Raw genomic sequence first — 25492 nt, 5'->3', positions numbered from 1 at the left:
ATTCCGTTTGTCCCTCCTATCTCCTTTCACCATCCTTTTTTCCTTAACCGCGGAAGCATTTAAATGGCGGCCATGATAAGAGAGGTTCGAATTCTCTAAAAGCTAAGGAAAGGTGGGTCAGTGCTTCCTTTTATGCACTCCTTTAGCATAGGAAACACTGGACCATCCTTTACAAAAGGACATGAGTAAGTGCCCCCCCCACAATTCCTCGCGCATCCGATCATTCACGAAAACTAACAATGTGTTGGAGGAGAAATGTGGAGACAATCTGCATTTGGTTTATATATTGATTTAACTTTTGTTTTTCCTTTGTATTTATTTTATTTAGTGTGTGTGAAGAAGGTAAATTTTGCTTTTTTACATTCTTGTACTATGTTTAGTGGAAATGTGTTGCTGTTATTGGATGTTGATTTAATAAGAGAAATTTTTTTTCGGCCTTGTTCATAAAAAAGAAAAGGGACGCAGATCATTGAAGTCAGCACAGTAATTGGTCTTAAACCAAGAGGTAAATTATGAATGTGATGCTGGTGTTGTGAAACCATCAAAGTGAAGTATCCAGGTGTCTAATAAGGTAGCCTACCTTATATCTTAATTACACCCACGTGGTTACTAGGATTATTTCACCGGTAAGAAGGCACAGGGGAAACATTATGATGAGCTTTTTGTAGTCCATTTTCTGAAAACTGTAGTTTCACCACGGCAGACCCATGTTCATAACTTTCATAGACAGAATTTCTAGGTGCAGCCAGGGGCCAGAGGGTGTCCGGTTCAGGGACCACAGGATCTTGTCTCTGCTTCTTGCAGATGATGTGGTCCTGTTGGCTCCATCGAATCTGGACCTCCAGCGCGCACTGGAGGATGGGATGAGGATCAGCACCTCTAAAACTCAGGTCAGTGGGGAGTCCTTGCCCCAGGTGGAGAAGTTTAAGTATCTCGGGATCTTGTTCACGAGCGGGAGGGAGGATGGAGCGTGAGATTGACAGACGAATCGATGCCGCGTCCGCAGTCTTGCAGTCACTGTATCGGTCCAATGTGGTGAAGAAGGAGCTAAGCCGAAAGGTGAGGCTCTCGATTTACCCTCACCTGTGGTCATGAGCTTTGGGTCTTGACCGAAAAAACGAGATCCAAGTGGCTGAAATGAGCTTCCTCTGTAGGGTGGCTGGGCGCACCCTTAGAGATAAGAGGTGGAGCTCGGTCACCAGGGAGGAACTCAGAGTAGAGCCACTACACCTCCACATCAAGAGGAGTCAGTTGAGGTGGTTCGGGCATCTGTTCCGGATGCCCCCTGGACGCCTCCCTAGGGAGGTGTTCCAGGCATGTCCCTCTGGGAGGAGGCCTCTGGGTAGGCCTAGGACACACTGGAGAGACTATGTCTCTCGGCTGGCCTGGGAACACCTCAGGGGTCCCACCAGAAGAGCTGGAGGAAGTGTCTGGGGCGAGGGAAGTCTGGGCTTCTCTGCTTAGAGTGCTTCCCCGCGCAACCCGGCCACAGATAAGCGGCAGAAAAAGGATGGATGGATGGACGGAATTAGGCCAGGAGACACAGCAGGTGAGACATTTGATGTACTGACACAGAAAGTAACGAACACAGAGCTTAATAGACATGTGGCAATCAAATCCAAGTGTGACAAACAAGACAGCTGGTACTGATAAGGGCACTCAAACAGGAGAAAAACACACAAGGGCATGTGGTTAAACTAGACAACATAAAACACTGGGTAAAGAACTACAACATACATCAAACATTGAAAACTGAATTTAAGATTCTCAACAGAAAATTACATACACGACTCAGAGAAACACAAGGATACAAAGTTACGAAATAAAACAGGAAACATTGAAGAATAAACTAGGAAATATTAAAATAAAGAAACACACCAGGGTAGAATGAGATCAAATAAAACAGATAATCTAAACTCTGCGTGTGTGTCTGTGTGTTTATTCGCCCACAACATCAGATAAAGGACATTTCAAAGCGAGAAGCATAGAGATATATATTTTTGCTCGGTCTTCTGTTCGCTTTGACACTAAAATAGCTCACATTTTCTCTGTGCCATCTTATCAGATTTATGCTGAATATGATTCTAAGAAGTTGCTATTTCTGTGTTTAGGTGTCCTTTATTTAAGTTGAAGGGCTTTGGAGAGAGTGCAAAGATGTCGGCTGCAAATTTCAAATGTCAAACAAAATGAAAAATATAAAGAAAGAATCTATTGCATCCATTCATCTATCAACATCATGACTGAAAAAGCACTGGGAGCAGTAGAATTCAGAATAAGATCAGATTTTTAATTTGTATTTTTCTGTTGAACATTTGAGTAAACCTCAGAAGAGAGAGAGGTCTCTTATAACAGATTATTTTAAATTAAATTTCTTTTGACTAATCATGTCCAAAAGTGTTTAATTCAGTGAGAAGATGGAAACACAGTAACAAGGAGTTAAGAGGAGAAAAATGTATCTATAGAAAGAACAGAAATAATGAGATCAATTAGATATTCAGCCAAGAATGAGGAAAATAAATTTCATTTAAACATAACTGTGCCCCTTTATACAGAATTTCGGCATGTATTGCTAATTTGATGATTCATAATGCCAAAACAAGCAGAGGACTGACGCTGGGCAAATGAAACCTCATGATGTATTAGTGCAATCAATTTCCAGTTTGTTCAAAAAGAACAGGAACAGCTTTTTTTTCTGTTTACTAAATGTCAGACAAACAGATGAAATAGCAGTCTGATCAATAACACAGTGAACCTTTGAACCAGTAAATGCCACTGGAGACTTCACATCTGACAAGTTGGTGGGCATGATAGGATGATGCTAATGTGACGCAGGAAGACTTTCTTGTCAGCTACGTGGGAGAGAAAAAAAAATGCAAATTACTGCAAGCATACTCCCAATCAGTCTTTTTGTAGCACAAAATATTTAGAAATGCACTCCAGCAAACATACAGGTTAAACGCTGCCCTCTTATCAACCAGAAGAAGTGATAGATCTGGTCTGGCCTCTAACATTCTCATAATTGCCTCAAATCCACAGCTGACATCCTGTAAAATAGAGTCTTTGAAATGGAAATGTTTGTCACACAAAGGTTTTGGCTGAGATGCTCTTTGTGTTTGTCGTCTTTCATTGTGTATGACCCTGGATGATTGACTGATTCTTTTGCTAGCTGCATTGACATGTCTCCCCTTCTACAAAGATGGATATCTTTGTCTTGAACTGCTGCTCATCCAAACAGCAGGCCCACCCACTGAACACTGAGCTAAGCCCTGTCTTTCATATTAGAAAGGATAATTTACAACATATTGTTTTAAATATTGGTGGAAAATAAAGTAGCAACCATACCTAATAATTCATATAAAATACATTACTGTATATGGGCTTATTGTTTACAGCCTAAGCACTGTAGCATCCTCTTTCTTCCACTTTCATATTATCAATGAGTGACAGGTGTCATTCCCTTTGATCTGATCATTTTAGCTTACTGACCTAAACAATTTATTTGACTTAATGTTGTTAACAGCAGTACTGGAGAAACAGTTCTTTATCTACACTAATTGATCTTTTTGTGTAAAAAAAATATGTGTTGTTGCATTGGTATGCTTGATTGATAAGTTGTTTGCTCCTTCAACTTCTACCTTAAATTCAACTTATCCCTGGAGGAAATGTTCTTACAGCCAGATAAAATAATACAACTTAAAACACACTGGCAAGTGACAACAAAATAAAATCATCAGTCAGCAGTCATGAACATGAAAATGCTTCATTCTTGGTCATTATTAAAATGTAGATGGACAGTAATGTACGCAGTGACAAAGTTAGCAAGCAAGGACATAGTGAAGCACTTAACAGCAGTTACCATGAGTACTGGTAGCTTTGCACGTAATGTTTAGCAGGTTTAAAAACAAACGTTTTCTTTCTAAAAATAAAGATGTTGGACAGACCAGCATGGGAGATTTGTGAACTAAGTCTTAAAAGATGCTTAAACTGAGATTGGATTGAAATTAGGTACCTTTAACTTTGTCTGTACTTAAGTTTTTGGTAAAATCACACACAATTTGTTTGACTTAAAATAGGTTAAACGTGATAAGTTCTACACTAAGTATAGAGTAATAATGGGATGATTATTACCTGGATATTCTCTAATGGAGTGTTCTCGTGTTCGTCTTATTCTCAGAGCTGCCTTACACTTACTGTAAAAAATGTAATAGTTTTACTATTTGTACAGCTTCAGTAAAGCTAATGAATCAAACCTTTTATGTTACCCCGTCAGCTGCTAATGGGATAAATAGTACATAAACTGATTTGACAGACATTCAAGCTTACAGTACGTGAAGTTCAGTGGAGGTATGTTGCTTTTCGAGCTTATTAAAACCAGCCTTAAAGCAATAAAATGTTCAAAATATGTTGATTTGTAAAGAAAATAATTAAAGTTATTGCACCAAATTCAGAGATCTTTAGAAATCAAAGAAGCAATATTGAACCATTACTTTTTCAGAAGTCTGACGATAGCCTGAGGTGTGCAGAAACAGAGCTCGTTCAGCTCACTGATGCTAATTTAACATAAATTGACAACTTTTCATCACAGCAACATAAAAGAAACAAGCTACTTTTCTCCCCTTTAGTCGTGCTCCTATTGTGTTGCTTGTCCTTGCTGCATTGATTATCCTGATTAGCTTCAGAGGGCTGGGGCTTAATTGGCAAAGATGGAGATGAGAGCAAATAGCAGCACAGTCAACTTGCATGTTGGATATTGCTGTGAATAATACATGCACACTTCAGCTTGAAATTATTACCTTGTGGATTGGAACATTTATTCAGGCAGCACATCAGTAAGTATTTATATTAATACATTGGGTTATTGCTTGTTGAGAAAAACCTCTCTCCTTTATTGATTCATTGCTCTGGCTTGTCTGTGGAAGAGACTCTCTTAGTATCCATCCCCTTTGGTGGATGGCAGGATTTGTTGTTTGGGGATGCCATTAAATGAAAAGCCAATATATGCCAGCCAAGATAAGTATGATGTTTTCAGCTCCTATCAATTTGCTTCCCAACTTTTTGTCGAGTTTCTCACCCGTTACTTGCCTTTACAGAATGTATTGCTCTGGTAATTATTTGGAAACAGTCTTAAAAGTCAACTTCCAGCTATAAAATGGAGCAACAGCTGAAAATTACTCCAGGCAGACAATGCAAGCAGCATTGATTTCACACTGACATGGATTTTTCTCACAATCATCTGATAAATACATCCTCCTAAAATGGCAGGAAAATTTCCGGTCTGTCCCTCTGCTGTATTGCCTGCTCTGCCCTGCACCAATACTACGCTCTTGTTTTCAGGCACACCACCACTGCAGCAAGTTATTATATCATTAATTCTCAATATGTTGCATGAAAATCAATCTTTAAGAAGTGAGGAGGTCATAGTCTTAACTAACTAAGCATTTTTTTTTCAATACACATGATGTAGTTTAGTCAGTCTAAACTGATCTACTGTAGATCAACTGATTATGGGTTTAGTAACATGTTGTAACATGTAACATGCTGCTGTGGGTGTTATGTCAACAATTTGTGATAGAACTCTGCTTTGTTCTATACAAAGGATACATACAAGAGCAAGCCTTTACGAGCAAGCAAGTTTTTAAACCTCTAACTTTAAGACAATTCCCTCTCTAAAATAGAAAATGCAACAGTCTCCACTCAACCTTTTTACATGATGTGTGTGTGGTTTGAGCTCATACCGTTATCTTTGGATGGAGGGTTGTCAGCAGAGGCTTCTGGCAGAGTGGTGGTGTCAATTTGCCCTGTGATTTTGACTGCAGGCACCAATCGAACCATTGGCATCACCTCTTTATCTTCCTCAGACAGACCTTCATCTGGACTCTGCAGTGTACTGGTAGGAGAAGTTAAGGAAAAACTACCAATTCTTGGTCCACCCTGTTTTTCATCCCAACCCTCTGCAGGCTTTGACTGAATGACTACATGCTCCTCAGAGATCTCAGAGGAGTTGTTGATTCCAGCAATGGATCGGACTTCTGTGTTGTTTAGGTCAATTGGACCTTTGAAGGAAAAGTTCTTGGACAAAGGGTCTCTATGTTGGGCTGCGGTAACTGAGGAGATGTTCTCTGCTGCTGCGTTGGTGGTCTGATACAAAGTCTGTAATACTGCAGCCTGGACCCCTATGGGCTGGTGGGCTGCAACACAAAAAAGACCCATTTTAATAAAGGAATGAATTGTGTTTTCACTTGACCTGCTGCTGCAAAACACATCACTGATCCCAAGCACCATCCTTCTACTGATTTTAAGCTGCTATAACAGTTAAAACATTAGAATTTAGAGCATGCTGCACTGTGTGGGACACATCATTTTTAGGCACACGTTGGACAATTTTTTCCTCTACAAAACCCAAACATGATTTATTCAACAAACGTGAATGTCTGCTTACGTTATGTTAATGAGATGTCCTCTATATCTTAATATATATTGTTTGTACTTAAGAACACCACCAACTCCCAATCAACTTACATTCTTCTTTCTAAAAAGTAGTATAGAAGTGTTCCTTGTTCTACTCTGATATGATATAAAACAAAGAGCACACAATACAGACTAATCACATGAGAGTTTTGGCTTTGCTTGCCCTGAAAGGAATACCATGGCAACAGGTCACCAAAAACTGAAAAAAAGGCAAAGTGCTTCTTAACAGTGAAGAGAACACACAATGAAGCTTTTGGGTAGCCTCATTCTTTTTTCATTACTGTTCAAAATGTCCATCTCCTCTAATAAATGTGTTCTTGAGATTAGAAGTCATTCTGCAGTTTTGACCTAGAAGGAGAATACAGAAATACAAACGATATCTGAGACTGTTTTATGTTCCACCATAAACTATGATACTATATTCAAGTTTTTATTGTTTTCTAATTCAAGTAAGTGATGAGGGTTAAGCTTTTCTTTGTCTCATAGAAAATCCTGATTTTTTCTTATCATACACCACTCTGACTCTTATCAAGCTACCTTTCTTTCTTACATGCTCTACAACCAACAGATCTTAGATATATACATCTTAGTGTAGCTGCACTGCAGATATCATTTATCACTTCCTTTGTATTGAAGCAAATACATGACAAGAGGTGGAGAAAAACTCAAAATGTGAACTATGGAGCACTAAAATGAAGGAGGGCTAGATAAGATGCATATCAAATACATGCTTTAGAAGCTTAACATTCATTTTCAATGTAATCATTATTATTATTACTGTCAATCGTGTAGCAGCTGACATTAATGAATATATCATAGTATTTGTTGAATTGATAGAGAAGTAATGGAGGGCACATGAGGAAGATGTTTTTCTGTGAACGTGGTTATGTGCAGTTGTGTTCAGTCTACACAGGAGAGGTGATGGAGACTCTGTAGTTTATTGAGGACTTACCAAAGCCCATGGTTTGAAGCAGGAGGAGGACCTGCAGAGGCTGCAGTCCACACCGAGACAGTACATCCTTCATCCTGTTTCACATTGAAACACACATGAAGAGAGAAATAGTAAATGTGAGCACACAATTTACTTTAACCGATGGCTGGTCCAATAGTCAGCTGTTATGATTTTGTTTTCTGAGATACTTTTATTTTCTCAAGTAAAGCTTAAGAAGATTTTTTTGTTGATTACATCTTCAGTTCAATTTCATGGAATAAGACCGTAGCACTCAGAGATTTGTTTGTACTGTGAATTATGGCTATGGAAAAAAACATTCATGTTGAACACGATGCTTAACCCCCATACAATTATAATAAAATGCCTGTGGTCTTATCTGTATACTACACAAATATGCATTCCTAAAAATAATCAAAAGATGCTTTTTTGTCTCCACATAATCTTTTCTTACTCATCAATCACTTAAAAAGGTTTAGTATTTATTATAGTACTGTCTGTGTTGCTACATCCCTCTGTGCATTAAATGAAATGCAGAAGAATATGAGGAAAGTACAAAATATGAAGAGAGTTCAAATCTAAACAGTACTTGTTGATGTGTTAGTTGTGGATTAAAAGGGAACTGTTGATGTGTGGCATGAATTAAAAAGGAAGACAGTTGTGTAAAGTAAAAGAGATTGTTTGAAAAACACAAAAAATTGAAAAACACAATGATGCTGTTTAATACTAAAAACAGCTTCGAGATAAGAGAACTACTGGGTAACATGTGTAAATCACAAAAGCCAGGGGACAGACTGAGGCCCGATGAGGCAGGTCAAACCCTGCCAGTGGGCAAAAGAAACCCTGAGTGTAAATAATGAATATGGTGTCTCTGGAGACGTGGTGGTCCAGCGAGGCCTCAGGGCAGTGAGAGACTGATAAGGGAAGGAGAGGGTTATATATGACTTTCTCCATGACAACAGGTTATTTGAGGAATTTAGGCAGGAATTTAGAGTCCACCATAGCACTGAGACTGCACTAGTTAAATTTAGAAATGATCTACTTCGAGCCTCAGACAGTGGACTTCTCTCTGTGCTTGTCCTGTTAGCTCTAAGTGCTGCATTTGACACAATTGATCATTACATTATTATTAAATAAGCATTTTATATCATTATCCAGATGGATGGATTTAACTCCATATATTAAATCAACCAGATCTTTACATTTCAATTTTAGACAGTTGGTGTGCTCTCTAATGTTAAACTTAAGCAAGTTAGTCTGGTTGTAAATCTAAGTCTAGAATTCATTTAGATTTGTGCCAATTTGAGAATAATTCCTCAAACTACCTCATGAGTGTGACCATTTCGCACACTTTAGTATCTAATTGACTTTAAATCCTGTTTCCGGTTTTAAAGTGTGGTTCTTGTCCCCAGTGCTTTTTGCCTTGTCTTACTTCCTCACTTTGTCTCCGTCCCCTCCATTTGGATTGCCCTGATTGTCTTCATCTGTGTTGTTTGTCTCACCTGTGTCTGCATACCCGTGTTTAGTTTCAGTATACCTTTCCTCTCGTTGTCAGTTTGAATATTTCTTTTACCCATGTTCTTGTGACGTCTGTTTTACTTCATGTCACTCCCTGACAGTTTTCTTTTTTTCTCATTTTTGTGGAGATGTGGATTTTTGTTGGACTTTGTTCGAAAGCCATACTGTTTCTCACTTCTTCATTTTTTCCCCTATAAAATCTCCAAATTTTGAGCAAAACCATTTTCCAATACTTAAGAAAACTGATATGGCAACGGGTAGTTTGTAAACATATTTGTCACAGTTTTTTTAGGGTGTAGTTCCTGAAGAAGTCTTCAGATGAAGCCATACTGCAGAGTTGTTACTGTCACCCCTGTCTTCTCACCAAAGTTTACCTTTGATAGTAAACAAAAATGAATGATTGGCAGGGTAACGTGCAACATCAGAGACAGTATACAGACATCCATCTGCGGCAACTTGTGTCAATTAGCTCTTAGAAATTGACCAAATGTATACACATAACAGAAACGAGTTGAATTTCTAATTTTAGTTTGGCCAGAAAAAAAATATGAGAATAAAATAAAGTGTGGAAATGAAAGGGGAAGAAATATAATGCTCAAAGCGCCAATAATAAAAAAAAACACTGGGCAACGGAATAGTAGAGGCAATTATAGTTGCATGTGATGCTCTGTACTTATTAATAATAGGGTAATGGGTCAGTAAAGTCTGAAAATGTTTCTAGGGTCCCTTTAGAAGCACCAAAATGGGAAGGATAGGGTGAAGGGAAGAGAGAGAGCAGGAGAGGCTGACAGGGGTTTGATGGTGCTGCAGGGCCAGTTAAGCATTGCAGACCTCTCAGCCAGAGTTTGATTCCCTGGTCTCAGATGGAGACAGACTGGGATCCCCTCGGTAAATCGATTCTCAGACATACTCATTTGGAAGAACCCAAACTGCCCGGAGTTAAGGTTTATTTACTTATTTATCTGCCCCATCTGTCTGAGAATATAGGGCTACCTGCTGGGCACAGACTCTACCAACGTCCAGACATGACAGCTAATTTAAGTGTGTGTATGTGACTGAGAGAGGGAACAAAAATACTGAGCATGCAGCAGGCCACCTTCACTGTGCACATGCTCCATAAATCAACAGGAGGCAGTCAACACAAATTGACATTTCACAGAGGGGTGTAGTTTCATTTGAGGTCCAGTTGATTTGTTGATTTAAGGCTGTTTTCACTGCGTCATGACTCAGTCAGCTTGCTACCAGAGGAATCAATTTAAAACAAGCTTTGTGCTTTACTCCCTGATGAAAAGTTTACAACCTTTAAATTACACATTTTCTTTACTTTGACTGTCTGTTTTAGACACTCAAACACTGTTTAATCTGACATCAACTCCACAAAAACAAAATAACAAACAAAATTCTTTGGTTCCTTGATTAATTTTCTCAACTAGACATCTTTGCCCATAACAGAGTAATCGCTCACTGAGTCTTTTCCTCAACATGTGTAAGTGTATTGATAGTACACACAAATGTGTGTGTTTTAAGTTAGGACAAAATCTGGGATTAATCCATATGTAGCAGAGAATAGACACCCAACCTATCCATCAGAAAAGAATAAACAGGCAAGACTGCATCAAGAGAACTTTAGTCAGGAATGTTCTGCCATGTTTATATCATTAATCATATATGAGGGAAGCTTTCTCTGAAACATGCTCACCCTACACGCATTTGTATTCTCTAATGCAATGTATCATCTTTGTACTGCATAACACACAAAGGAAAGTTGCTTACAATATGTCCTTTTGGCTTTCTCTTCAAAATTCAAGGCTTTCTATTGCAGCTGGAGTGTAGAGCTTTGGTCGGCAATATATTAAGCCATCAGTGTCATGTGTGATGCTTGGTTAAGTGTTATAAACTAGAACATGGCAGCATGAATCTTCCTCAGGACTACTGATTATTAATGACTGTCAGAGCTGAGCAGCCTCTTTCAATCATTGCAGGTAACTATTGCTCCCACGATAGACACCATGGCAGGCAAGAGCCCTTTAAACCCATTTCACAGGGATTTAATTGGCCACATTTCTAATTTCTCACCCGACTGATGTAAACACACACACACACACACACACACACACACACACACACACACACACACACACACAATTGAAAAGGACACAATAGTTAATTTAAATGGACTGAAAGAGTGACCTCCTCAGCTTGTAAAGTTGTTAGTCAACACTGCTGAGGAATCACAGGGTTCAACATCAAACAAAGCAGGTTTAAGGATAAAGAGCAGTTTAAATGTTTAAGGATCATTATTAAATAGAAGAGAGCAGATGGAGGAAGAGAACAAGACATGTTAGGGCTGTATGAAATTGTGTGCCAATATTTGTAGGATGTTAAAATATTTCAGTCGATAAATTATAACTAATGGTACATTCACACCTGAGCAGTTTGGTATTTTTGAAACAAACTGTGTTGTGCTGTGTTGGATTGTGTTGGGTTTGGGGTGGTGTGAACATGATAGATAGATAGATAGATAGATAGATAGATAGATAGATAGATAGATAGATAGATAGATAGATAGATAGATAGATAGATAGATAGATAGATAGATAGATAGATAGATAGATAGATAGATAGATAGATAGATAGATAGATAGATAGATAGATAGATAGATAGATAGATAGATAGATAGATAGATAGATAGATAGATAGATAGATAGATAGATAGATAGATACTTTATTGATCCCGAGGGAAATTAAAGTTAAACACACATTAAACACTCTCAGATGGGGTCATAAAAACAAACTTGTCTACTTGAAAATATGTGTCTTGGTTTGCTTCCAAGCGCACCAGAGTCTGTATCCCCATAGGGGAGAAAGCAATCCAAATCAAACAAGGGAAGTGAACCAAGATGCTAAGTAAGTGCAAAAGTGCGGCCCTATGGGATGCCATCTTTCCACTTGCTTGCACGTCCTGTTTTTATCTTTCAGTTCACAGTGCAGCATTAGGCCAGAAAGCAATAACTGACAGAAGCTACAGCCCCAACTAGTGGCAGGTGGCTATAGTACACAAGATTTGACAGGCTTTGGTGTGCTTGACAAATTTCAGTGTGAAAGCAAGACAACCCAAATGAAAAATTCAACGAGATTGTCCTTTTTGTGTTTGTCCTGAATCGTAACAATTTGTAAGTGTTCACTAATATTTTCTGTCTCTCTTTCTGTTCCTCTTTCCCTTCCACTCTGTGTTAGCTCTGATAATTGTCTTAGTGGATGCAGGGAAGGTTTAACTCCATGGGGTCTGATCACCCACTGCCAATCCCTGTACTTGCATGAAGTCCCATAGCTTCAGACTTCAGTCAGAATGTGCTGCAAGATGAATCAAAAGATATTTCTGTTGCTGAGCTCAGAACACCATTTAATATGATTCATTGTCCATTAATGAACCATGTCAAAAAACTGTCCTTTTTTCTCACCCCCCTTTGACTCTTTCCTCTTTCTCTTTGTTCTCTGGGGAGACCTAGCAGGTGTCTCCCCAGCTCCACACTTAATGACTAAATTAAAATGATTGACTACTTGATCAGTGATTTTTAACCCCTATCTCCTATACATGGAAACTTGGAGGTCTGATTAGAATGGATGATTATTTTGCTTTTTTACCCGTTTACCATTGATCCATAATGCTGCTGCTTTTCTTTAAGCTCTGTTGATCCAGACTTGAAGAGCATTACACTGAATCATCAAAATGGAGAGAGTGTAGTTTATTACACACCAGGCTGCCAAGATTTAAAAAAAAAAACTCTCCTCCTCTACTCTCCTCTCCATGTTCTCTTTCTCTTGGCTCATTTCCTTCATGCCTCATACTCCAGCAGTTTGTCAGGCTACTTTTGCCGATTACAAATCTCATTACATCCACACATAGCCAAAGGCTCTCATCAGTTTTCATATATTACTGTTGTAGTCACAATGTGGAAATCTGATGGGTAAGATGTGCATGGAATAACAGATTTCCCATACAATAACAGAAGCAAATTACAGATATTGTCTAAAATTGCCTCTAAGAAAACAAACCTTGGTTGCCTCTGGGTACTCAGGCTGATTGACTGGCGGCCAGTCCAGGTTGTACTTCACCTTTCACCCCCCCATGGGAATTTTGTTATTTTTAGTGGTAGTAGTTGTAATTATGGCTTTAAATTGCTCTAAATTCTTGAAATGTTTTTTTTTCTCCCTCCCATCTTTTATTACAATTTGACAGGCCACAATTTTTCTTTGTTAAAATTGTATTTGTAGACAGGAGTCTCTCAAAGTTGAATTTACCTGACTCCCCCTGCATTTGGATCACAGACTCTCAGAAAATGTGTCCCTGAAAGCACCATCTGCACCGGATCCTGATGAGTCATCTTTGGTAAAGATGAGTCTGCTTAAAGATGGGATATTGATCACCTCGTGACCTGTGGGGTCACAAAAACCTATCGTAACCCTCTGAAGACTGTGAAGATAGATGATAGATAGATTTTAGGAAGAAAGCTGCTGCCCCTTACACATCACTATCTGTGACTCCATTATTTCAACTTTGGAGTATTTCCACTTCCAGGGAACCATTATTATCTAGGACCTTTAACATCAACTAAAAAAATCAGATCCCCCATCAAAAACATGTGCAGCAGATACTTCCTGCATTAGTTAAAAAATGAAACCTGCTGTAGACAATCATGGTATATTTACGGAAGTCCGGCCTCGACTTCTATTCCTGTTTCACTTGGAAAGACTTCAGGATACTGAAGCAAGATACTCTCTAAATGCTAGACACTCTCGAGCAAGGGAGAATGCCATTGAATGAGAGAAACTAATTTTACTGCAGCCATCTTAAAATGGCATCTAATGACACCCTCAAGGTCTTCAGAATTGATCTACAATGTTAAATTCAGTCTGTAAATGTAAAAAATGTTGTTTATCCTGAGCAGCTTCTTCAGCAACAGCAGCTGGATTGCCTGGATTCTAATCAAGTCAGTTTTCACTGACACATCAGAAATGGCAAATGCTGTGATTACTGAGTTGTGTGTGATGAGTGATTAAGACGTGTGTCCTCCTGTCCCCATGTGTCCTGTAAGAGATGCTGTTTAGAGTAAAAAGCATAATGAAGAAGTCTGATGCCCAGATTGCACTTAAACATGTAAAAGTTCAATTGTGACATTAATATACTGTCTTTAGAGGGATGCGGAGAGATTAAGACAGGAAGGGATTTCCTAGTAGATAGTATACACTAACACATTCTTATACCACACTTGAGTTAGGAGCCTCAAATATTAATTTACATCGATTCTCCTCTGTGCACTTTAAATCCACTCTGAATTGCTCTCCTCAGCACCAAGTGTCTGTGTGCAAACTCTTTTTATAAGCTCTAAGGCACCACCATAAATCACAATAAAGCTTTAAAATCAATGTGTGCAGTGGGGGCAGGGAAACTCACACAACAAACTCACAGATTAACCCACTCAGGTGAGTGCTAGAATGTCCACACCACAGCTTAAGTCAGCTTTGACCCTTTTGGAAAAACTCTGGGGGCAAGTAATGGCTTTAGCAACATGCCAGCTTTACGGTTCAGCCTGGTGGTTTGATTAGACCAGGGAAGATTTGGGTAGGGTAGCGTAGGGTGGAGGAGAGGTTTTTAAAATCCCTCTATTAAACCATTATCAGTAGAAAAACATCACAGGCACATCATCACTTCAGCTTAAAAAAAGAAAAAGAAAAAAACAATTACATGAATGCAAAAAAACCCCTCTCATGAATAAAAGAACCGTCCACCTAAAATCCAAAATAAACTCTCCATCTCCACCACAAAGCACAAAATACCCCTTATAGCCCATTTGCAACCAAAGGCCTGTATACCCTCCATCATTTGATAGTAGTCATATTCTAACCTCAAACAACACTTCAGCAGTTGCTCCACACTCCCAGAGTTTTAGTGCTGTTTATGCATGTAAGCCAGAAAAACCAACTTGGTAAAACCAGATTTAAAAAAATGACAATGACTGAACAGCCTTTTTCTTTTTCTTTTCTGAATACTGAATCAATAAAGTATCTATCTATCTATCTATCTATCTATCTATCTATCTATCTATCTATCTATCTATCTATCTATCTATCTATCTATCTATCTATCTATCTATCTATCTATCTATCTATCTATCTATCTATCTATCTATCTATCTACTTTGGACTAAAAATAAACAGTTCAAATGAAAAATATCTCCAAGACCTTGAAATAAATGTTTAAAGCTCCGACAATGATATCAACCACGAACACTGAACAAAAACATGCGGGCTAGGTTTTTAATCATTCAATAGAAAAGACTCCTCCTCTTCCAAGCCCAGATCAATGTGTGCTCTGTGTCTGTTTATAGCTATAGCCCCCCTGTACAAATCTTCACTAAAGATGACCTGTTCACTTTTCAACAGGCAACTTGTACAGAGCCAGCTGCCTTTTGGGGTACCAGGTAATGTAAACTACCCCAACACTCAGTGAAGTGGAGAATACACTAGTTGAGTACCATTATGGCTCCTGTTGCTTTTCCTCTGTTTGATTTTGTCAAAGTTTGTTTTATAATGTTGACACTGTGATGATTGTATTTTGTGGCAGAGTGTGTCGCTGGCTTCTCCCACAGCAGACGATGAGGCACACTTGTTACCACTCTGCTTGTCAACCACACAATAAAAGCCAGATCTTCACTCTGCTACTCTGCCAGACAATTCCATGTTGATCTGTAGTGCACTGCATACGCTCCCTCTGTGGTTTCTTTAAGCGACTTGCCTATAGTGTCACTAAGCTGCCTATATTTGTAGCTTGCAATTTTGTTCTTACCTTTGTTTCTCTGTTTGTTCAGGTTTCTGTGTGCCACTCTGCTGTCTCCAATGCCTGAGCTCAAAGCGCCATTTGTTCATCTTTTCACTGGTGTTAACTCTACAAGCCAGCCAGCCTCTGTCTTAACTGCCTTCTCTTTTGTTTTTTTTCAGCGATAAACAATTTTTGTTACTTAAACCTACCTACACCTGTCTTGCTTCATTGCAACACTTGCAACATTTTTCACAGTTCCAAGTAAATACCACTTTAGTAGAGCATTTGCAAACTTATAACTGTCTAAAAAAGAACACATAAATGAAACATGCCAGACTGTCGGCAAGTGATTTTCTGAGCCAATGGGTCCCAAAAGTCTATGTCTGACAGACTAGAATCATGTGCATAAGGTGAAGACTGATCTTGGCATTAGATCGTTTCACTGCAATTGTTGTAGAGAGACAGATGGCTATAGGCAGGTGGCTGGATAGATTGATATCTTTCAAACACCACATGAAATTAGGTCTCACATTATTCTTTTTCACCCTATTTTTTGTACCCAGTTTATTCTGTTAAACTCAGAACGCTCCTGTATACCCTTTAAATGTACAAACACGCACCTCAGTATAGCTGTCTGCGTCATGCTTTATCGCTTTCTGTGAGTTGGTTTGGTCAGAGTAATTAATGCCAGTATACTGTGTTATTTTTCAAGAGGCAAAGCTAGCAGCAGCACACAGTGAGGACACAAAGCTCTTAGTGAAACATATTGTCATCCTAAAGGAGATTAAAATAGCCATTTAACTGGTAGCCAATGCCTAAAATATAGATTTTGAGGCATTGGCTACCAGTGTACTAACATGCTAAAGTGACTAAAATCTTGAACAGCAACATAATCACTATCGATAATAGCACCAGACACTTCCAACAACAGGACTTTTATCTGGAGGCATTCATAAGACTAAGCAGCAAACTCCTGCAAGATGCTCTGTACTGATAATCTGCAGTTGTTTGACTGCTCTCTATTGGTTTCATTTTGAGCCATTAGCAACATGATCCATTATAGGAGAATTAGTGTCTTCTTTTCTAAACCACTGTAAGAATTCTGGGGTCGCCGGTGGCGCAGCGGCAGTGCGCGCGACCCCATGTATTGAGGCTCAGTCCTCACGCGCGGGCGGCCCGGGTTCGCATCCGGCCTGTGGCCCATCTCCCGCATGTCTCTCCCCACTCTCCCTCCCTGATTTCCGACTCCATCCACTGTCCTCCCTCTATCATTAAAGGCAAAAAGGCCAAAAACAAATTTAAAAAAAAAAAAAAAAAAAAGAATTCACAGCCCATTCCAGCCCATTCAAGTATGATGCTACAAATGACTGCACTAAACTGCACAGCTACCAGAAGACTCATTACAGAAGTATGTGAAAACGCAATCTCATGCAAAGACCCGGTTGTCTTCCTTTCTTTCTTCCTGTCCACACTACGACCACTGAGAAGCTCTGAAGCCCTGAATGTTGTTCATTCGTTGCCAAGCCTCATCACACAGAAAATGTCAAAATAGGGGCAGTTAACTGACAAATGGACAAAAAAGAACGCCTCTTCTGATAGCAATTGTGTTCAATAGCAGAGTCAAAGTGGAAGAGTTACAGAGTTCAATCAACGTAAGATGACAGAATATGCATGAGCAGGAAAGAGGCAGAAAGAAGACGAAGCCTGAACAATTTCCTAGCTGTTTTAATGTGGAGTCAGATCCTATAGTGCAAGAGGAGTTGAATATGCTTGTCACTAAAACTGTTCAGGAACTGGATACAGAGGTGAGCAGAGCCTCTCTCACATAAACACATCACATAACTTCATCCAGTAACATTGTGTTTAGAGAAAGTCACAGAACAAAAATCCAGCTGGAAGATTCTCTAAATCAGATGGAAATAAGCTCCTAATCTATCAGCAAGCCTTTCTGCAGTTACTTTTGCATTAAATATTAAAAATCCCGCAGACAGCACTGATGTGGTTGTATAAGATCACACATACATGAATGACACTGGGAGTTCAGGATGGATATGCATATAGAGAAAATGATTGTGGGGTAATTTCTGCCAAAGACAGCTTTTTGATTCAATCTCACTGAGTTTGTGTTTGTTGCCAGATGCTTGTGAAAATAAAACCAATACATTAAGAGCAAAACACCGAGCAAAAGTGGACTGACACTAAGTTACCACTTCCCAAACTGCTTTGGTAAACTGCAGCTGTCTCTCTTGTAGCTGTGCTTTGACCTCCTTCACTTCAACAGAGATAATTAAGAGACCCATTTGGCAGAGTGTAAGTGCAATCAACAATATTGTCTCGGATTTCTCTTTTCATTTAAATGACAACATTGACAGCCAAACTTTACAGCCTATCAACCACCACCCATCCAGCAGCACTCTCTGTCTCTATATGCCTCATGTGTAGGTTTAAAGAGGGTGAAAAGGCTGTGTATTTCTTTGCAGAAGGTGGTGCCCTTTCTCGTGAACAACACTAAGAGTGAGGAGCTCAGACATTCGGAGGAGCAAAGAGTAAGCTCTACTGCCGTGACTCCTTCACTTGGGAAAAGAGCCAGTTGATTTGTTCGGGCATCTGATTAGGATGCATCCTGGACAACTCCCCCGGGGTAGACTATGAGTTGGCTGGAGGGATTATTTAGCCTGTCTGGCCTGGGAATGCCTTTGAATTCTCCAGGAGGAGCTAGAAAATGTTTCTGGAGAGATGGAGGTCTGGGTTGACTTACTGAGTTTGCTGCCACAGCAACCTGAACTCAGATTAGTGGAAGAAAATTGATGGCTGGCTGGTATGATTGCAATAGAGATTAGCGAGTATAGTTTGTACTAATCCTGTGTTTTAATGTGGCCTGCAGATTGTGAGTGGAGAAAGGGGTCGTTGGGGCGATCAGTCACACCTAAGGAAGCTGCAGACCCAGAGCTTACTATCTCTCTCATTAAAAGATTTGACTGCCAGCCAGAACACCAGCTCCCTAATAAAGGCTTCTTTTCTTTTGAAGTAATTTTGACAAACACTGTCAAACTAGTCCATTCACACATGAATATACTCATCTTACAGACTTACATTTTTTTCGAACTTTTTTGAGTGGGGAAATGAAAAACACTTAAAATTGTGACGTTAGTTTGAGCTTCCTTCTTAGTTTCAAATATGATCAAATTTGTAATAAACTTAACAAGGGGGCATTTATATTCTGTACATACATGAATAAAGCTAACTATATGTCTTCATTAGCCTTACAAAGTACAGAATTAAAGCATCAAATGTCATGTTCAAACTTGTACAACCTATTAAAGGAAACTACATGAATGGTTAAAATCTCTTGCATTGGTGTTTTTCATCACAAAAAAATAACATCAATAAGTCAAATGGTTAAAGAAAACTCTGTAAGTTGCAAAAAAAAGTACCTGTGTTTAATAAAATTAGCAAAAGTGAAGAGTCATTGCATCATGCAAACAAGCAGAAATATGACAAAAGCCATGTAAGAATGAACATGATGCGCTTGTTTCTAATATAAACTTCCCAAGGTGGAATTAGAATTATTTTTTAAAATAAAATTATTGTAAATTTTAAGATGAGAAACTCTTGATTTTCTAACAGTCAGCCCAATATAAATAATAACAAGAGAAATATGTAGAGCAATAAATATACATTTAGGGGCCAGTGAACCATTCTCTTACGACACCTTTATCTAACTGTGCGCATGTGTCATTCTGGACATACCCAAAGATTTTTGTCTATGGGCACTCACGGCTTATCTTCTGATCAATCTCTAATTGTTGTAAATACGAGCAATAAAATACTTTTTCTTACCGTTTTGGACACAAAACCATAAAAAACAATCTGCTTGTATATTGATCATGCTGAAAATAACGGCTAAATAACTCGCCTTTATCGATGGGATAAAGTGAGATCCAGTGCTCAGGGAGGTAAAACGATGCTGCACCCTCACAGGAGCCGCTGTGCTACGGACCAGCTGGAAGCACCAAAGACACATCCAATGGCTCGTTTAATCCCTGCAAATGCGGCTGCAAATGTGGTATCCCTGGGTGGCAAGAAAGAAGAGAGACACCAGAAGCAACGGTATCGTTTTGCATTCAGTTGAACTTTCGCAGTGTGTGTTTGCCTCTGTGGGAGAGGAGCCAAGGCAGCAGCTACGATGTGTGCTCACCACTCCAGCAGCTGAGCTCTGTTGAACAAAAGAGCGCTCCGCAGGCTCTCTTTTTAAAAGAAGGTGGGAGGAAAGGGGGTCGAATATGGTCCTGATGCTGACTTAAAGGCAACGGTCATGAGCATACCCATAAAGACCAATACCGAAAACTAAACTATTTCTTAACCGTGAACCTTTACAAAGTGTAATAGTAATGTTCTTTCATCAATCTTTATGTAATACACATCTAATCTAGGAGCAGACACTTACAGAGAACTAATATGGGTGAATAATCCAAACTGTCTTTTTGTCTCAGCCAGGTAAACATTTTTCAACTGACAAGCCGTCTAATATGCGCATTGATTCAATGTAAACCAGTTATATAGTATCATTTAGTGCAACTGAAAGTTATATTTATTTCCGGATTTGCAACAACTTTGTCTACGAATTTAAAGAAGAAGTATATAAAATCCGGCGAGGGGGCTCTCAATCAAAACAATAACAAAAGATGACGTCGAGGCGGGAGTGATTCTCTCTGCTATCTGATATGTACTGTTTTTGGTGGGTTGCTGTGTTTTGGATATATCGTCTGCAGGGGTTTGATAGTGCATGCAGGAGGACCTACCAGTAAGGGATTGCAATAGTTAATGTGTTATAACACAAGAGCCTCTATAGACCTCACGAGCAAATATGTGGGACTTTCCTTAACTAATAGAATTAGTGGCTGGTCATTAATGGGTTAATCACTAAAGTCACAAACAGTCACTAAAACTGATGATGCATGTTCATGACTTTATTTTGAATTCATTCAAACAACATTTCATATGTGGGCAAGCCGGCAACAGTATCTCTGGGATGCCAAGAGAGGCATAAAGAATTTAGGTTCAAAACTCACAGAGGCAGACAATTATGGTAAACTGTCACTGACATAACTCACTTTGGCCATCTTGCATTGGGGTCCGGAGCTGAGGACAAGTCTAAAATTATTTTATGTTTTTTCTGTTTATTTTAGCAGCCGCTTTTTCAAAAGCAACTTACTTCAGAGAGGAGTTACGGCACAGAGTAACAGAGTACAGAGTAACAGAGTACAGAGTAACGGTTTACTTTAATATCATGTTTATTGTGCTTGTAAAAATGTCGTTTGTGAATGATGCCTGCAGCTATGATAGAATTTTCACAGGGATGATACGGAATGCATTGTGCAATATTCTCACTACTTTGTTCTATAAAGAATAATGATCCCCCGCAAAATGCTAAGTCACATACAAGGGATGTATGCTTTGTTCAGCAGAGTTGTGTATGCATTGCTTGGGTTTCTTGCACTTTTGTTGTTTTAACAAATACAATGCACCCTGGAAGAGGGGGGCGGTGCTGGGAATGTAATCCCAGCCTCTGACAAATTTCAAGGTATTGCTTGTCTGCTTTTTGTCTGAGTCAGACATCACACCCTTTCAGTAGTTGCTCTTTCCAGATAATAAAGCTGTCAATCTAGTTCAATTTATTGAAGTTGAATTACTTTAATAAAGATATGTATTGGCTTAGAGGTCTGTCTACCTCTGCAGAATACAACATCTGGACCAGGTCAATGACGGTTACTGTATGTATTGGTTTTAACTATTTATTTGTTTTAGTTTAGTATGAATTTTGGTTTAAAGGTTTAGCCATTCAAAAATGGTTTTTTTTGTTTTTGTTTAAGAGTGTGATGTACCACAGTATAATTGAGAAATTGGCATTGTCAATGCTTGACTTCTCCAGGGAACTTATTTAAGGACAGAATGACAGATGACAGAAGTTGCTTTGTGGCTTTGTCACAGAACAAATTATTTGATTTCTGCTTGACTTTGTAATTTACAATGTGTGACTGTCATGGACCAAGCAGTCAAGATAAGCGAACACAGGTTAAAAGTTCAAAAAACAAGGTTTCTTTATTCAAAAATATTACTTAACACCTGAACAAACACCGTCAGGGTGTATAAGTCAATGATTTGTTAAAAGAGGTCAAAATAACATAACTCTACTGAAAGCTTGTGCTAACTAAACAGTGTGTGAACTCAACTAGCAGACCTGACAAAATGAGAACTGAGGGGGATATTTAAAGCTGCTGACCAGAACCAAACCCAACACACAGGGGAGGACGGCAAACAAAATAACTTAAAGTTAATCCCAAGGGACCCTGATCCCCCCTCCTGATATTTGAGCACTTGGTATGGTCCTCCTCCATAAAGTCAAGCTCCACCCTCAGCCTCATCCTTTGCTCAACCAGGAAGGCGAGCACACCAGCCAGGTAACTCAAAAGGAAAAGAGAAATAAATTACAACCACTTTACTTTATAAACAAACAATGACTAAATAAGTTGAATGTGTGTACTTAAATCAAAGGCTTTAATAAACATGCTCAGCTAAAAGAAATAACCTGTGTCGTTTATTCAAAATGTTTGCAACTAACATGGGTGCAATGTTGTGTGGCATACAACCGTTTTAATGTGTGGCTGTGTCCATCACAGTGACCCAAATACAGAATTTCACGTTTCATAAGAATGTTGCCACCAAATGGTGGACCGCTTCCCAATAAGTTCAATAACCTGGCAGTTATGAAATATCTGAAAGTGATTGGCTGCATGATACCCAGAAAGTTTCCAACAAGCATCGCCACCACCTTGATATTTACTCAATGGACGTAACAAATAATCTTAAATTTTTCCAGCAGAGCAGGTTCATATACAGTTTTTGACCTTGTTGAGATCCACTGCTGGTATATTTTCTCTCATTTCTCCACTGAAATAAATACATTTCCTTTAAAATATCCTGCTTTATGTATTCATTGTTCTCCATATTGAAGGATGCCATTATACAATCCAATTAGTTTGATTTTGTTGCAGGTTTTAGGTTTAAGTTATGAGAGAAATACCTTCAGGAACCCTCTTTCAGGTTTTGGTTAAACTAGGCCTTACTTGCAAGACTCTGTAACAATCTGTTAAAGTAATCCTTTCCCAGCCTCGCTATTCTGTGAAGAGCTTCAAAGCTCGATAATGCCCTCTTGTGGACACATGTTAAAAAGCTGTCAAAGGGCTAGTTAAACCCTTTGACAGCCCCTGCTCAAATCTGCAGTCGTTATTTGCTGATTTCCTTTATCTCCTCTTCTGTGCTGTGAACTTGAAGTTGCTTTAAATTAGGGAAACCTCAGTGTCTTTCAAGTTAAAATAAAGGTTTTGAAATTTAGTGCTTATTCTGAACTGTGCATGAGCACATCATCGCAGATGTTAAAATTAATCACCCAGTCTACAAATTTAAACGCTTTCCTACCAGGATTTCAAAAGAATGGCCAGCATGGGATCCTTTGAAAGCAGCATTTCACCACATAATTTGTTGTCTGCTATTAGGGCTGCTATTGGTATTTCATTTTGTCTTCTAATTCTTTCATCCCACAGTATATGAATATAAGAATATTAATGGTCTCATTTGAGCCAAATATTAATATTCTTGTTGGCAGGGAAGGCCCATTCCACCTTTTTCCGTTCTTAATTTAAGGATTTTAAATTCAATCCTGACCCCTTTCCCCTGTCATATATACAGTAAGTGCCATTCTTAAAATTTTTGGTAGGCACAGAAAATGTTAAAACATTTGTGGAAGAACATCCTAACTTCAGAATTTAAAGGTCCATAGTTAACATTTTGTAAAAGTCCCTTAGCAGTATGACTGCCACATTTGCAAACAGCATTGACTAAATATATACTTGGTTATTCAGACACAGGTGAGATTAGTGGCACAGGTGAGGACAATGAGGGCAACCAAAAATAGAGGGAATGCAGACAAAGGGAGGAAGAAAGACAAGCGAAGAAACCAATATAGACTGCAATGTTTCCCTCAAGAAAAACACATATCTAGTTAAAAAAAAAAACACATCTAGTTATTATCATAGTGATTTTCATTATTTCTATTTTATTGTGAGTTTCATTGTGTTTACCTTTTCTTTTTATCCTTTTTCTTTATAAATCATCCAGATCACACAACACCAGAGTTGTCTTTGCATATTACAAAATCAAACAAGCCATGCCTTAAGGTTTCTATTCCGTCATCTTTGAACCTTGTTTTTTTGTATTTGTGTCTTGTTAACTCTCAATGTTCTACCTTATGAATGTCAGAGTTTTTTATGTATTAAAACAATATTACAAACATTATTTTATCCATATTTCCTTCAAGGAACACTTTCGTAGTGCTGGTTTTGCAAAAATAGTTGCATTGTTTTGTATACATCATATGTTAATAGTTTACAAACTTTACTTTCAAATAAAAATAATGGGCAAAACAGAGTATTAGGAAGTATGTTTTACATAAATATATAAGTGCCAATCGTAAATTAATGTAATGCCTTCAAGGCACAACAACTGCATTGCCATAATTAACATGACTCCTTTTTATTGAATGTGAATTTGTTGCAAGAAAACTGTGAACAAATAAAAAATGAATAAATGAGCATGTCTGGTACAGGTCCAACCCACTTCTGGCTATATATCTAAATTCAAATACAGATTTATTCTGTACTGCATCTAATCCTCTTTTGCAAGGGCGGGGAAATAAAGACCTTTATTCTTGTAAACATGTGTTTGACCAGCAGGTGGTGCAAAGTCTGCCTATTCTTAATGGACTAGGCATGGACTACATCATGTTTATGTTGTTTATAGTCACGCCCCAAATCATGCATATTAATGAGGTTTGGTGACTTTATGTCTGAGGAGAGAGAGAGAGAGAGAGAGAGAGAGAGAGAGAGAGAGAGAGAGAGAGAGAGAGAGAGAGCGAGCGGCACTGACATACAGGAAGGAAACCATAAGTCAGCATCTATGGTAACCTGGAACGAAATGGACATTTTGACATGTTGAGCCACTAGAGGAACTTTTTGCACTTTTTCATTAACTTGTTTTTCATCATTCTATTTCTTGCTTCATTACATTGGTTTCAAGTTACATTCGAATTGATTTTTTTTAAGACTTTACTGACCACTTTTAAAGCGCATGGGTGTGGCTCCTACAAAGCACAATTGTTGCCCCTTTAGAGTCAGACTGCAGCCTTAGATCCTCAGGTGGGATTCATCCAGTGGTTTTAAAATTGATGGTTTAATCTAAATGAGATCATGCTTCTGCCATCAGTGCCCACCAGAACAATCGGTCTGAGGAGATCAGACGCGTAGAATCAGAGACAACGTTGAAAGCTATTCTCTTAAAACTTTGCAAACCTTTTTTGTGATGTTGTAGTCTTGTTGCCTTAATCATATTTTAAAGTTATCTTTATTTGTATTTTGTAAATACTTTAATTGCTTATATTTATCTAACTCATGCCTTATTTCTTCAGCTCATTTAATACTTTATAGTGATTATGTGTTTTAATAATTTCATCACTCGTATTATGGGGATCAATAAAGTATTATCTCATCCTGTGTTTCTGTTGTGTTTCACCAATTTCACATCTTTGGTGGCCTTGGTCTGCATCTGGCCAAGTTCTGGAGGTTATGTTGTTGCCTCTTTAGTTTTGTGACCTCCTGTTTGTGAAGAGCTTGTTTCATGA

The 25492-nt window shown here is 38.6% G+C and overlaps 1 protein-coding gene across 1 annotated transcript in view; it reads right to left on the bottom strand.

Annotated features, from left to right (window-relative positions):
- LOC306828257 (aggrecan core protein-like) overlaps nt 1-19968 on the bottom strand; it is a 39637-nt gene extending 19669 nt beyond the window's left edge. Inside the window, exons 1-3 of the mRNA XM_079350596.1 lie at nt 19673-19968; nt 7421-7494; nt 5736-6188 (exon numbers count right to left, since the gene is read on the bottom strand). Of these exons, the coding sequence (XP_079206722.1) occupies nt 5736-6188; nt 7421-7493 (526 nt within the window). The 5' untranslated portion in view covers nt 7494; nt 19673-19968. The remainder of the gene's footprint in view (nt 1-5735; nt 6189-7420; nt 7495-19672) is intronic.
- Nucleotides 19969-25492: the final 5524 nt, after the last annotated feature.

The sequence above is a fragment of the Symphodus melops genome (assembly GCF_947650265.1).
Source record: "Symphodus melops genome assembly, chromosome: 8".
Classification (NCBI taxonomy): domain Eukaryota; kingdom Metazoa; phylum Chordata; class Actinopteri; order Labriformes; family Labridae; genus Symphodus; species Symphodus melops.
Note: the sequence above shows the minus strand (reverse complement) of the source record. Positions and strands in the feature narration are given on the sequence as shown.